Here is a 15,201-nt window from a genome sequence, read left to right on the forward strand (position 1 = left end):
TCTCCAAACCTGCTCCTGCTACCCTGCGCCCGGATAGGTTGTGACTCAGGACCCACACCGTTTCGCAAATAGATTGGAATAAACCACTGGAATCTGCAAATTATTCCCCAGTCAGTAGTTGTTCTATTTAAGTTTTTTTTTCAGGAAAATGCGCAGAAACTTGGAATAAACAGTCTGTGCCAATTAGACTGCAGGGTGGGTCCCTCCTTGTTTCGGTCTCGTGATTTAGATTCTTGATGTATTTGAGAGAGAATTTTAATTGAGACTGTTTTGGATTTGTTATCTACAGATGTGGTGGTGATCTAATGTTTGGCCTGAATTTCAATATTCAAAAATTATCTGATTAGATTCCAATCTGTTGCTTTCTAAGTATATTTATATAATAACGTTTCTTGTGGCTGTTACGACCTTCATGTAGGCATTGATTAGGTAAAATGTCTTTTTCACCTTCCTTTCCTATTTATATCTCATTTTTTTATTATTATTATTCATCATTTTGTACAAAACAACTATTCTCTTTGACTCTGATTGCATTTTAATCAACTTTGACTCTATCCCAAATATCCTACTCTACATCCCAGCAAAAAGAAATCTTGAGTTACAGCCCCATGACTAGTCTTGACCTCACTCACACCCCGGCCCCCACCACATCCACATGGCATTATTTACAGAGCCCGGCATCCATCTTGCAGGCGAGTTGATTTACTTTTGTTGTGGTTAAGTCAGTGGAAGTGCTGCAGCCTGTCTTCCGAGGTTGTGGGGTGAGACGCCGCATACGCTCGCGAGTCCAGAACGCCTGGTGACCAGAGGTTTTTTGGGGGGGGGGGGGGGGGGGGGGGGGGGAGGTTGCAGTGCCTCTGGAGAAGGAAGGCTTTGCAAAGAGCCAGGGAAACCCCTGCGCACCAATAAGTTTTTTTTTTTAAAAGATCAGCTCTCGCACCCCCCCCCCCCCCCCCCAGAGCCAAGAGCAGTGCCCGAGGTGACTTTGAGTTAAACTAGGAGGTAATCATGGAATTATTCTGCTTCATCCAACATGACCTGGAGGCTTGTACCAGGATGGCACAGCCACTAGCCACGAAGGTGAACCTCTATTGATCTGATTCCTTCAGGCAGCAGTCAACAGATGCAGCAGGGCAATGACCGAGGCTACCTCAGCAGATAGAGCAGGATAAGAAGACACATGGCTTTGCCAGGTTAGCAGCGTTCCCAGTGGTGCAGGAGACTATTAACTGAATCTACGGATCCCCATTGAATGAATTTGTGGATCCTCATTTCACTGGGCAGAGGGTCAGGAACTACAGGAACAAAATTAATGTATAGTGTCTGCTTGACCATGCACAACATGTGACGTTGGTTAATATCAACAATCCTGGCAGAAACCATGATGTCCTTATTCTGAGGCATTGTGCTGCCCCTGCCGTCTTTTCACGGGGGTGGGTGGTAGGGGAGCGGGGGGGGGGGGGGGGGGGGGGGGGGAAGAGAGAGGGGGGGGGGGGGGAGATATGTGCCCTCTAGTATATGGGTGTCTGAGTCTATAGTGGTCTGCTGTGTCCTTCATCATTTCTACAGCTTGAGGATATTCCTTGCCACCAGGAATCCAGAGGCCACTTTTTGAGGAGGAAAAAAGTATGATGTCCCTAGACCCCATTATTCCAACAGGCTGCCAGAGAGCTCAGACTCTGGTTATCACAAAAACTTGCATTTAACACTATTGGACCTATTGGAGATGGCCCACCAGTGTCCCCTTGATAAACATCTGAAATAAAAGCCATCAACAGAAATGTTTTAATTAATGGTTCTTATACAACAGCATATCCAATTATTCAAACAAAACTGAACTATTCATTCTTGTATAATCCCTTTGAATCTTCCCTCAGTGTGACCTTGCCTCTCCTATTGCTTCTATGCAGCTCCTATTGCTTGTGCACTGCACAAGGGTGTTGGGGGTATTGTATTGAACGGCGATTCAGACTCCCTACAGTACAGGAGGCCATTTGGCCCATCTAGTCTGCACCTACCCATCGAAAGACCACCTCACCTAGGCCTAATCTCCCTCCCCCTCCCTATTCCTGCAACCTCACCCCGAGAGGCAATGTAGCATGGCCAATCCACCCAGCCTGAACATCATTGGACTGTGGGAGGAAACCGGAGCATCCGGAGGAAATCCACACACATTTAGGAAAAATGTGCAAACTCAGTCACCCGAGGTCGGAATTGAAACTAGGTCCCTGGTGTGAGGCAGCGGTGCTAACCATTGCACCACCCAAATGATTGGTGATGAAGATTCATTTAATAACCTTGAACACCCTTGTGAGATTATTAGGCATTGCTTCCAAGTCCTCAGAGCCAAATTCCAGTTCACCTCTGTCTACCTGCTCCCATTCCTTTGAGGGTTTGCCTTTAATACCTTCAGGATTCCCCTCCATACATTCCTGTCTCGCTGAAACTTGGGGTTGGATCTTCCCCTCAGTGCAGGCTGAGACGATTAAACTGGAAAGTTGCTGTCCAGCAGAGAGAATGTTGAGTTTTCTCTCCAGTTTTAGTGTACTCTGTGCAAAATAAAACTGTGGGCGTGGTTTTCGCTAGCTTTGGTGGGGAGATGGAGGGCACCCTGATCTAGGATAAAAAATAAACTTCCCCCTGCATCCTCCCCACCCCCATCAAACCCCCCCCATGATGTGGAGATGCCGGCGTTGGACTAGGGTGAGCACAGGAAGAAGTCTTACAACACCAGGTTAAAGTCCAACAGGTTTATTTCAAACACTAGCTTTCGGAGCACTGCTCCTTCCTCAAACCCCTCATGGACATGGGAGAACCCCTCATAAGTATTGAGGTGAGATGTGACTCCCCAACCATCACAATTGGGTTCCCTGGAGGGCCCAATCCTGACGGTACTGGGGGCAGTGCCAGAGCTTGTCCATCTGCCCCTGGGGACTATACTTACCGATGCACCAATGGGGGCGTTTTCCTCAGCTGCTTCAAGTTTTTCTAAACCTGCTGTGAACCTTGCTGATGTCACATTGGCGAGGAATGAATACTGTATTCAGTGTTGTGGGAATATATTGCAGAAAGCCCTGTGACATGTAAATTATTAAAATGAGGTTCCCGCCAGCGAGAATCTCATCTTCCGCCATTTACGCTGACGGCTTATGCAGGCTCCAAATTTCCCGCCCCCCAAAAAAAACCCAGCGGTGTGTCTCCTCCTGTTTACCCGCACAGAAATCCTGTTCCATACCCATAAACTGTGGAACCCTCTCTCGGCCCCGGTGCTCAATATCCCATCTCTCCAATTTGCAGCAATGATTACCAGCTCCTTTAATTCAGTGCTGCTTTCGTTTAAGCCGAAGGCTAGTTGGAGCACATGTCGCTGAACACGGTTAGGTCCTCTGAGTGTTCAGCCAGCCAGCAGCTTGGGTCACACCGGGCTGCATGCTGAAATAATATTCCTACTACTAATTGTAATGAGAAAACATATTTACAGCCCGAAGGCTCAACTGAAGTGACTTAATTGCAAGTTTCATATATAGACCAACTAATTAAGTTTAAAAAATGTGCAAACATGGAGCAATCATGTAGTAACAAAAAGAAATAAACAAATTCAGCAGGTAACAAGGAAATGGTGGATGTGATATTAATGGAAGAGTAATATTGAATTAAAATTATATAAAACATAAATCAATCCACCATTCATATACTACAGGCACTGAGGTGCATATACATTTAATCATTTAAGTCTGTGTGGAGTCTGCACTTTCTCTCCGTGTCTACGTGGGTTTCCTCCAAGTGCTACGGTTTCCTCCCTCAGTCCAATGATGTGAAGGTTAGGTGGATTGGCCATGCTAAAATTGCCCTTAGTGTCCAACAAAAAAAGGCAATGACTGAAGATGCGCCCACTCCTCTGCGTCCCACAACAGATGTCAATTAATTTTTAGTTCCTCCGATTTTAGTGCAGCTTTTGAGATCCACATGGAAAATATCTGGACCTCGTCGCCATTCAGACAAACACTGATTGAAGTAATATCACTTTTCAAGGGTTTTTCTTTTTGCCATTATTTTCGAGCTCAGTTAGACAATGCGTATCAGCTGTCAGCACCAAGGACTGCCTGATCCGATAGTGTATTGTTGATTTCAGAGTAAAACTCCCTTGGGTACCTGTCAACAATGAGCTTGGATTGCAACTTATCGTAGGTAGGATCTTTCCAGACAGGAAAGATGGAGACAGATGAGACAAAGAGAAGGAGACTTGCGGGGGGGTGGGGGGGGGGGGGGGGGGGGGGGGGGGGGGGGGGGGTGGAAAGAGAGAAAGAAAAGTAAAGAGGAAGGCAGATAAGTGTATAGGTCAGACAATTAATCATGAATTCGAATGAATTCTCTGGATGTTGCAATGTTATGGAGATTATTTTCTCCCAAGTCTCTAACTTAATTAAGAACTTGTGAATTTTGTATTTTGAATCCTCATTGTAGAGCTTGTTATTAGTTATTTATACTTCCAAATTATGATGGCGTAAAGTTTATAAATTGCAGCTCCAATGTAAATAACAGCCGGATTTACAGACCAGCCCGTTGCAGCTGGCGGCAGAGGCAGCCCACCAGGGGCATGTACCAGTCCTGCCGTTGTCAACGGGATTTCCCTTTGACGGCACCCCTCGTCGCCGGGAAACCGTGTGCCGGCGTGGGACCGGAATATCCCGCCGGCGCTAACAGCCGGTAAATCCTGCCCTAAGATAGCATCGTTGATTGATACAACACAGAAGGAAGCCATTCAGCACATTTAGTCCTACTCCCTGCTCTTTCCCTATATTCCCATTATCTTTTCTCCTTCAAGTGGTTCTCTAATTTCCTTTTGAAGGCAACTATTGAAACTGTAATCATCATCCTGTCAGGATGTGGAGATGCCGGCGTTGGACTGGGGTGGGCACAGTAATAAGTCTCACAACACCAGGTTAAAGCGCAACAGGTTTGTTTCAAATCACTAGCTTTCGGAGCGCTGCTCCTTCCTCGGGGGAAGTATATATGTTTCTGGAACCTCCTTCTTCATTCACCTGAGGAAGGAGCAGTGCTCCGAAAGCTAGTGAGTCAAAACAAACCTGTTGGATTTCAACCTGTCAGGCAGTGCGTTCCTCGTGGCAGAATGTTTTTCATGTTGCCTCCATTCTTTTTTGCCCCTCGCCCAACCCTTGCCCTCTGTTTATTGACTCTTCAGCCATTGGAAACAGTGCCTCTGCTCTTAGTCAAATCTCGCAGAACTGCAGTTTCTCCAATCTATCCACACACCATTCTGCAGCTTCTCCAAAGCCTTCACGTACTTCCTAAAGCGTGGTGCCCAGAAATGAATGCAGTATTTCAACAGGGGCTGCACAAGTACGTTGTGAATGTTTAACACAACTTCCTTGTTTTTGTTCTCTATGCCACTGGTTTTCAAGCTAATTTGAATAATTTTCCCCTAGACAATATTCACGAAAGTGCTGTATGTATAGAATGTTTTAATGGTGCTCAGAAAAATATTAACATACAGGTTTTCTTGGGTTACTTGCAAATAGTGTGTTCTTTGCATAACATAAGAACTAGGAGCAGGAGTAGGCCATCTAGCCCCTCGAGCCTGCTCCACCATTCAATGAGATCATGGCTGATCTTTTATGGACTCAGCTCCACTTTCCAGCCCGAACACCATAACCATTAATCCCTTTATTCTTCCAAAAACTATCTATCTTTATCTTAAAAACATTTAATGAAGGAGCCTCAACTGCTTCACTGGGCAAGGAATTCCATAAGATTCACAACCCTTTGGGTGAAGAAGTTCTTCCTAAACTCAGTCCTAAATCTACTTCCCCTTATTTTGAGGCTATGTCCCCTAGTTCTTTGTATCACTCCCGGCCCCCCTCCTTGCGTTTCCATCTCTCTGGGGGTGAATTAGCCGCTCGAGGCATTGCTCCATGTTCCTAACTCAGAATAAGTCAGTGTACAGCTGCCCATGTCACCCAACTGCAAGGCTGACTTTGTTTGTTAAGCACTTGCTTAATTTTGCAGACCCACCACTCGTCCCAGTCCCCGGTCTCACCCGAAGGCTCTGGGAATCCCAGTTTGAGAAGGGTGCCAAATGCTTTATCGCTGCTTGTAACCTGTCAAATCAGAGTTGTGTACAAAGTCCCAGGGGTGCAATTTAACCAGCGCGTTGCATCCGGCACGGATTTGGGCGCGGTGGTTAAAAATGGGAAAGGCCAAAATCGAGATTCGCGCCCATCTAACCAGGCAGCTCTCGATGATGGCATGCTCTGGATCTGCCCCAAATATGGTGAGCACATCATTTAACCCCAATCTGCATGAATTTCCATTTCATTGGAGAGATTGAAATCGAATGCAACAGCCTCGCGGGAATTAACCGGCTCCCCAGCAAGAGATCACTCGTTTAGACCTTGAGAAGCTTATCCACCAGGATGAAAAACATCGAACCAGGAATGGACCGGCCAAAATGGCATGTACGCAAGCCCAAGGGCGCACCGGCCACTCCCAATGTTGTAGGGGTCAAGGCACCGAGAGCTTCTGGTGCTCTTGACAGATGGAGCACTGTTGGGCCAACGTCAGATATCACTGTCCAAACAACTTCTCGTCAGCAGCTTCATGTTGGACATGCCGGGCTGCCCGTTGTGAAGGTCTTTCAAAAGTGATTGCCTGGCCCTTCGCTGGACAACAACCCTCGTGCCCCAGAGGATACCATCTCCACGATCAGCTTAGAAAACTGGGTCCAGTTTGCGTCCAGTCACAAATACATGATGCTGGGATGGGCAAGGAGTCCATTAAATTCAGGATGGCGAACACTTTGGCCGCCCCAAGGGGGGGGTTTGTAGATTCGGTCTGCTGAGGAAGATGGCTCAATGCATCATCAAGTGCAATCTGGGTCCCTGGGTGGTGTTCAAGAGTATTCGTACGCAGCCAATAACTAGGCCAAGGTTGAATCCTTGCAGACGTTGGTGGGATAATCTTGTCTTCACAGAAGAGTGCCAGTAACGGATTATGATCCGTGGCAATAAAATAATGGCGGCCATAGACGTACTGACAAAACTAGTTTACAGCAAATACGACTGCCCGAACCTCTTTTTCAATTTAAGCCCAATTTGTCTCTACTGCAGCCAGCCTCCGTAAGGCAAAGACAATCGGACAGTCATGGACATTGCTCATCTGATGCAACAGGACTTCCCTAATCCAAAATTGCAATGCTTCATGTGACTAATAATGGTTTCGAAGGGTCGAAATGGGCCGACACCCCCCAAGATTACAACCACCGTTTCACCTTGCATGCCTCGTCCTGGGCCTTGCACCACTCCTAAGGTGCTTCAGGAGGAGTGAGGACAGTTGCCAAATTCAGAATGTCCCATCTCATATCCACAGCATCGAGAAGCCTGCCCAGGTCGGCATCCTCAAAGCCAGGAGCACGTCAGCATGCTGCCATGCTCGTGTGTTGACTGGGTGCGAGTGGTGAGGGAGTGTCGAATAAGCAGCTCGCCCTTGTTAGCGGCGAAACGCTGGGGTTCAAATCTGGTGAATCAGTGACAGCCAATAACAGCAAGAAGCTCGTGGGGCTCATTTCTGCCACTTCAGATACGGGCCACTATTTCGCCAATGTGGCGTTGAGAAATACCCACCAATCGGGCCCAAAATGACATTTAGAAATCTTTCCGTTAAATCGTTCTCTTTTTAAACATTAGTCAGATAATTTCTCCTCATTCTTCCAAACATCACGTCGTACATATTTTCGCACTGAATTATGTGTCTGCCTAATTTACCAAACAGTATGTCCTCTTGATTTCTATTGACATCTTCCTCACTGGGGCACATTCATGTTTTGTGATTGAAAGCATGTGACAAGTGACAAACTGTTTTATAACAATGACATTACACAAATAAGTTAAAATAGCTAAATAAAACTTTAATAAGTCTAGTTGCAAATGTACATAAATTGCACAGCCACATATTTTTGACACAACCAACTTCTCTGTACATTATTACAGGTTAAGTAAGCTGAAGTGAGTCCAGCAAATACTTCAAACTTTAAACATACTTACAAAAGTGTAAGGATATAAAACGTACAACAGCTTTTCAGGGACAAGTATCAATAGGCACCAGTTAATTGGAGGCACATCCTTAAACACAGCATTTAAGGACAAGATGCAGAGAGAATAATTTGAAGTTCTGATTTGTTTGCAGCAGATTAAAGACTCAGGCACATGCTGCGCATTCTGTGATAGTACAATCGCATTTTTAAATTTAGGTTCTCAAAGGAATGTTGAAAAACAATGTCCAACATCTTATTTTTAGCTTTTTGACGCTAAAGCAAAACAAGTACTTTTTGAAATAAGCTATTCCTGTATATTTTTTTTCATTCCAACTTTGCAGACAGAACCAACAGCGCAGCTTTCAATCCCAACTAATTGCAGGATTTCTGTGGATTTTTTTTAATGAAACACTGGGAATAACTCAGTGATTTGCAGTTCACACATTTTAGGCTAAAATTTGCCAATAGGAATGGACAAATCTTCAGTATCCCAAGGTACTAATGGATACAAAATCTTTGGCATAATCCTCTGTTTGAGGAGACTAAACCTTTTTTAAGCAAGCTTCTATCTGAAGAAAATACTGCAGATCTTGGGACCATTGGCATCTTGGAATCTAGCACTGTTTAAGCTCCTACCATGGTTGTTTAAACACTTTAGGAGGTTGACAGAATCTTCTAAATATGTACATTTGTTTTTAGAAAAAGAATCCTGCTCTTCAAGTATTTTGGCTTTTCACTTAGTATTCGGTGAAAGCAATGCGACTGTGGAGAAAATTGTTCTTTTTAGCAGACTTGTTCCTGGTGAATGCTAAATATGGTGCATTTCAAAATCAGTCTGAATGCACGCAAGCATAGCACATATATGGTTTTCTAACTTTGTTTATTTGTCTGGAGACCTCCCTGCAAACACACATGTGCCAGAACCTTTTGCAAATCCCCAGGGCTCCTTTCTAAAGACAGTGTCAGCTACCAAAGGAAACCAAGGTTAATATACAGTAACAAAAATGACAGGAGTTTCAATGACTGCAGAAAATTGGTGACTGCAAGGACACCCTGACAAACCCCTACAGGACTCCCCCCACCCCTACAGGACTCCCCCCACCCCCCCAAACTTAAGACCTGTGGGCCTCTGTTTACTGCACAGAAGTTGCAAGGAAGAAAAATAAGAACCATAAGTGGTTTTGGACTTTCACAGTTTATAAAAGAAATAAAATTAACAGTGTGCAGTTTAATTCAAATTGTAAACTTGGCTTTTTACAGATCCACACTATGTTACATGCACTTGAAATGAAAATTATAAAACTTTTTAAACTACAATTACAAACCTACAAAATAATCTTTTTTAAAAAATCCCATGGAATGCTGACATTGTTTAATTGTAATAACACCTAAAGCTACCTGGGTTATTGGCTAGGAATAGACATTCCTGTTTAGCAGTGCATTTAGAAAGCTCTTTCACATCGCTATTAAAGACCAGTGTATCCATGTTTATGCTATTATATATGATTACATAGCATGTATGGCACATCTTAGTTTTCCTAATGCATGGAAGTTCAGGCCATCGTGATAGGTTTTCCCTCTCGGGCTTCTTGTTTTCCATGGCAGTACCTAAATCAGCACATAGAACCATTGCCCCTTTCTGTGAAACCACTGTGAACTGGCTGGTTGGATTATTATGCTGAATCACTGGTGCAGTCATGATACTTGTCATATGTCAGTGTAGCTAAATACAAACTCAACGTAAGATGCTGCAAATCTGAAAAGTCAATAGGTATAACAAATGGCCTTGAGAACTACAGAACCACAGATTGCAATCACACAGTGATTTTGTTTGCCTATATAAAGTGGTTTTAATTTGCCACCACTGGCTTTTATCAGACATTTTTTTAACAACATAAACAGCAGTTAAAGATACAGTCACTCTGCTGCGACTTTGAGACAAGCAGTACCAGAAACAGGTGTTAACTATATACAGTTTATGTTGAATACACAGAATTTTAACACGGTACAGATGCAAAAACTAACTCACGGTTAAAAATAAAAATTGGGAAGAAAGTCATTCTTTCTCTTGGGCTTTTTAAAAAATACCCTCATAAACACGCATAGGTATAAATTTGATAGAACTATTCTTACTGTATAGTTTTAAAGGTTAAATTTTAAAATCAGATTTTTTTTTGAAGCAGCAGTGGCTAAGTCCATCTGTTTCCATGGGAGCAGCAGAATATGAAAGATAAATGCACCAAACAAATGCATCAATTTGTGCAGGAAAGCTTTGATGGTCAGAGGAAATTTAAAAGCAATTGGTGCACAAATGAAAGAAACATCAGTTCATCAAGTTGACTCAAGGTGACGGAGAAGATAAATCTGTATCATATGCATCCAAAAGTAGTGATCCACATACTTGCAGTGAATACAAGCCTGCCATCTGTTTCTTTCATGTATCACTTTGTTTCATGAGCGGTATTTCATATCACTTCTGATTTTGAGTCAAAGAATCATTTTGTAGACAGGTTTTTCCAGTAAATAACTTGTTCTTTGCAGTACTCCCAGTGCAATCCTCACTCTCTGATATCACTTCAGTAACTTTCCTGCAGCAGTTTCAAACCCTCAAAGCATTTTTCTCAAACAGAAGATGGCTTTACCTGGTCAGGCATGCGGAGTAATATGATCCAGATAGCATGAATCTGCTTGTTTCCATGTGTTGTTAACAAGTAGCATTTTCTTATAAAAGGTTTCAAAATTGGAAAATTATATTTCCCAAAAACAACTTCATGTGTTATAGTAAAAGTGCAATACAAACATTGAGCTGGAGAGCTGTCAACAGCAACTGACAGATATTCTTTCTCTTACTTATCCATCAGGAATACAAACAGCTGCCGAAGTGCACGGGAGTTCAAAATCGAAAAACACTAATGATCAGAAATCAATGTATACATAACGACAGGAAGGAGTACTGTAATTTGTACAAGACTGGTATATTGTTAGGTCTGTATACCCAATTCTGGTGGAAATAAAGCAATAACCAAACATCCCCAGTTTTCACTCTTGCGAGGTATTTACAAGGTACGACTGTCAATGAACCCACTTGATGTTGAGGATATTATAGGTAGTACTTAATGTGGTGCGGCCCAGAAGTAATCAAAAGAACTTGCATCGGTGGGAAAGAAAATTTGTCAGCACTGCTTTATGGTTAGTGTTATTTCATCATCACAATCCGACTGCACACCCAAGTTGAGATTCAGCACCCAAGTGTTCTTTATTATATGAATTCTATTGTAATCTAGTGCAAGGTGTTTGAAAACTTTCCAAGGCTTACTACATTTCCCCCCTAAACAACATGCTTCCTTTGTGACTCCAGGTGGCCATTTAAATGTACTTTTCATAAACGAAATACAAATTTGATCAAAAGATATTTGGATGCAAGTTCGTCTGTTGCTGTAGCTGATGCCTGTGCTTTAATACATCTTGCGCTGTAATCACTCTTGGTTATTCTTTTTGTAGATATGGATCACCAAATTAGCAGTTGCTACTATTTCTGAATTCCCCGTTTTCAGTAATCTGCAGCTTGGTGGGATTGGTTGGGGAGATTCCATTGCGGCTTTGCATGCTATATCGCTCCTTCAACTGTGACAGCGCACTCATTAATCGGGCATTAGCTGCATCCAGTGAGACAATGCGTTTCTCCTGTTTAAAAAAAAACAATATTCTGCCCTTCAGTTTAAATGGACAAGATACTTTTCCAAAAAAACTTTATCAAAAAAAAGGACAGATTGTACATTATTTTATTGAAGATTTCAGCATAAGGGGTCACGATTGACTTAATATTTTGAGTATTTGTTTGAACAAAAGCTGGCCTTGCCAGCAATTCAAAAAATAAATAATCTCTTGCGGCATCTCCAAGGCCAGGCACTGGAATATGTTGCGTTGTTGCTTAGAATTCGGCCCCACAACTCCAAAAGCAACAAGCAGAGAAAGGATTGTTTCAGCATCAAGCCCTTAAAATGCTGGGAATGCAAGGTGCTATGCTGTCTTGCTAAAGTTTTCTAAAATTGCCAGATCTTTTCACCCAAGGCAAGGAAAAATTTTTGAGGGTGAATATTCAACCATTAGTTGAAACATAGTTTCAAAATTAGTTGAAAAGCTAAATGTGCTCGGGGATTCAGGACTGTTTTAGGATCCCATTGCCTTTTGCAATTTTAAAATTTATTCTGTTTGATGCATTTATGTATGCACATATACATGTCTGAGATTGGGTTGAATTGTAAGGTTTGAAATGCTTAATTACAGTAAGGAATAGAAAGATATTCTCAAAGCTAATCACTATATTAACTTTAGAGTTTTCTTTTATTCCTTCAGAGATCACCGTCCATCTTTTTTTTAAGGCTACTTTCTTTCTGAATGTTGTGTCCTATTTCTCTCTCCAGGCAGCTTCTCCTTGATCCCTGCCAATCTTTATGTGTAACCATCCACAAAGAGCTGTGTGAAATAACTGTTGCTCACAAGCATTGCATCACCTCCACTCTTAAGTTTATAGCAACAGACCGTGGAGTCATTCCACTCAAATTATGCAACAAAGTCTTACAGCTTTAACAGAGTTAACTATAATTTGGTACAAGGGCAAGTGCAGCAAGCAGTATCTATGAATAACTTGCGTATTGGGGTAATTTCTTCCAATTAACTGAGGACGTGCTTGTATCTAACATAGGAAGCTTGTGTCATATAATTGAACAATTGCAGGAATTTATGTGACAGGATGGTGTGGAGACAAAATTCAATGCAATTATAGTGTCAGCCTGCATCAGTTCAACAATTACAGTAGATTCAAAGCCAGCAGTTTTGGAACAAGAAAACTACTGCAAAACTGATAAAAGCTCTCTCTGCGCTAAATGTGACTAACATGAATCGGGTAGTGTGGAGAAATAGTGCAGAGCGGGCGAAATTATGCAATTAAACAAAGCTTGATTTATAACATGGTCTGATTTCCAGTTGAACCCACCGTGGTGCTGGGGAAGCTTTGAGAGCCGATAATCCAGAACAAAGTTAGCAGTCACTTGGGTGAAACATGGGTGAATTAAGGGAAGCCGGGGTAGGGGTGAATTAAGGGAAGCCGGAGTAGGCTTGTTAAAGACAAATTGTTTAATTTACCTGAGTTTTTTGATTAGGTAACAGAGAGGGGTCGATGCTGACTTTCAAAAGATGTTTGATAAAGTGCCCCATAATACGGTTTTCAGTAAAGTTAAAGCCCATGGAATAAAAGGGACAATGGCAGCTTGGATACAAAGTTGGTTGACTGACAGCGAACAGACAGTCATGGTGACTGGTTCTTATTCGGATGAGACAAAGATATATGGTGGGGTCCCTCTAGGTTTGGTTTTCTTGACCTATATTAATGGCCTAGATTTGGGTGTGCAGGGCACAATTTCAAAATCTGTGACACAGAACTTTAACGTATTGTGCACTGTGAGGAGGGTAGTGTTAGACTTTAAGAGGATGTGGCTGTGAAGCGGACGACTCCACTGTGCAAAAATTATTGAAAGTGGCAGGGCAAGTTAATAAAGTGGTTAATGAGGCATACGGGATTCTGAGCTTTATAAATAGAGCAGTGCAAGAGCAAGGAGGTTACGGTGAACCTTCATGAAATAGTGTTTTGACCTCCATTGAAATATTCTTCTGAGTATCACTCAAAACTTTGAGGGACCTTGACAGAGTAGGTAGTTGGAAACCGTTCCTATTGGTGTAAGTGTGGAGAAACGGAGGACATCAATTTATGGTGAATGGCGAAAGAAGCAAAAACAATCTGGAGAAACCCTTATCTCCACAGAGAGTGGTTAAAAGCTGGAGCGTACTGCCTGAGAATATGGTGGAGGCAGGTTCAACTGTGGATATCAAAAGGTAATTGGATAAATTATCTGAAGCAAAAACATTTGCAGGGTTATGGGGAAAAGACATGGCAGTCACACTTCCAGAGAGGTGGCATGGACATGATGAGCTGAATTGCCTCCTGCTGTTCTGAGACTATTCTATGATTCTACGATCCAGTGTCTTTATAAACAAAAAGTGATTTTATTGTAACACACCAGGCTCAGGAAATACTATATGGGCTTTCTGACTCTGAATACTTCTACATGCAGCTCACATGTCTAATTAACGTGTTTCTTGAGAGACAGCTTTTGAGGCATGTACTGCAACCCACAGACTAAAATGAGGTTAGCCGATGATCTCCGCTTTTTCTATCGTTCAAACTGTACCAAGACACCGCCCTGCTGAGGCAGATGACATCTCTCTCCTTCGTGTAGGCGCTGAACAACTTACAATGTCAATTTTTAGTGTACCTTTAAAAAAAATCTTTCTTTCATTGTTGGATAGCACCCTCACTTTATGTCAAACCTTGTGTGTATGAAGGGTGAGATAGATAGTCTCTAACCTGTGCCTCAATGATCTTCTGCTTCGAGTCTACTGCTGCCTGCATCTCCGAATGATCTTTCTTCAGCTCATCTTCAACAGCCATTAATCTACAAGGAGAAAACATGAGTATCACAGCAGGTTCAGTCGTACTGATCAAACAGTCTTGATATCTCAGTCAATCCTGTAGTGATCAAAGATCAGACGCTAACAGATAAGCAGCATTCATTATAATCATGTAAATCAGGCACAACACAGCTTTTACCATTCAATAATTTTAACCATTAGTTTAATTGAATGGGGGAGGGTTACCGAACATCAAACACAGTGCATAGCAGCAAAAGTAAAAAGTCTCCTCTTCTGCAGCTGATAATTTCTGGTTGGATATTGCTTCATAGGTTCTACCCTTCCCCCAGTGCTTCACCCATGTGGACATTATTTGTATGAACATAGAGGGGCTTTTCACAGTAACTTCAAGCCTACTTGTGATGATAAAGATTATTATTATTTGCAGTGGGTGCCAGAAAGCAGCATTACAACCAAATCCTTATCACACGGAATTCACATTCCCACTATAACGATCCCAGACCAACCCCAACAGTGGTTAGGGTACTGGACCGAAGCCCCAATATTTTGGTTTATCTTGTGAGACTGTGCAGAAAGAATACTTTCCTCCAGAAGTGATTGCACGATGAAATAGGGATTTGGTATTTTATTAACACAACATTAAACTCTTTAACATTACACCT

At 42.6% G+C, this 15,201-nt stretch overlaps 1 protein-coding gene and 1 long non-coding RNA gene across 14 annotated transcripts in view; one reads left to right on the forward strand and one right to left on the reverse strand.

Moving 5' to 3' along the window:
* Nucleotides 1–11,077, forward strand: part of LOC119955414 — a 41,819-nt gene extending 30,742 nt beyond the window's left edge. The window contains exon 3 of the long non-coding RNA XR_005458462.1: nt 10,912–11,077. This is a non-coding gene — a long non-coding RNA (uncharacterized LOC119955414). The remainder of the gene's footprint in view (nt 1–10,911) is intronic.
* LOC119955411 (disabled homolog 2-interacting protein-like) overlaps nt 9,396–15,201 on the reverse strand; it is a 1,014,916-nt gene continuing 1,009,110 nt past the window's right edge. For 10 of the 13 annotated variants that reach the window (XM_038781508.1, XM_038781509.1, XM_038781507.1 and 7 more), the window contains 2 exons: nt 14,475–14,562; nt 11,567–11,734 (listed from right to left, as the gene is read on the reverse strand). In XM_038781508.1, the coding sequence (XP_038637436.1) occupies nt 11,567–11,734; nt 14,475–14,562 (256 nt within the window). Of the gene's footprint in view, nt 11,735–14,474; nt 14,563–15,201 lie in introns of all 13 variants that reach the window. The other 3 variants (XM_038781503.1, XM_038781505.1, XM_038781502.1) reach the window with 1 other exon arrangement.

Source organism: Scyliorhinus canicula, chromosome 21 (genome assembly GCF_902713615.1).
Source record: "Scyliorhinus canicula chromosome 21, sScyCan1.1, whole genome shotgun sequence".
Lineage (NCBI taxonomy): Eukaryota > Metazoa > Chordata > Chondrichthyes > Carcharhiniformes > Scyliorhinidae > Scyliorhinus > Scyliorhinus canicula.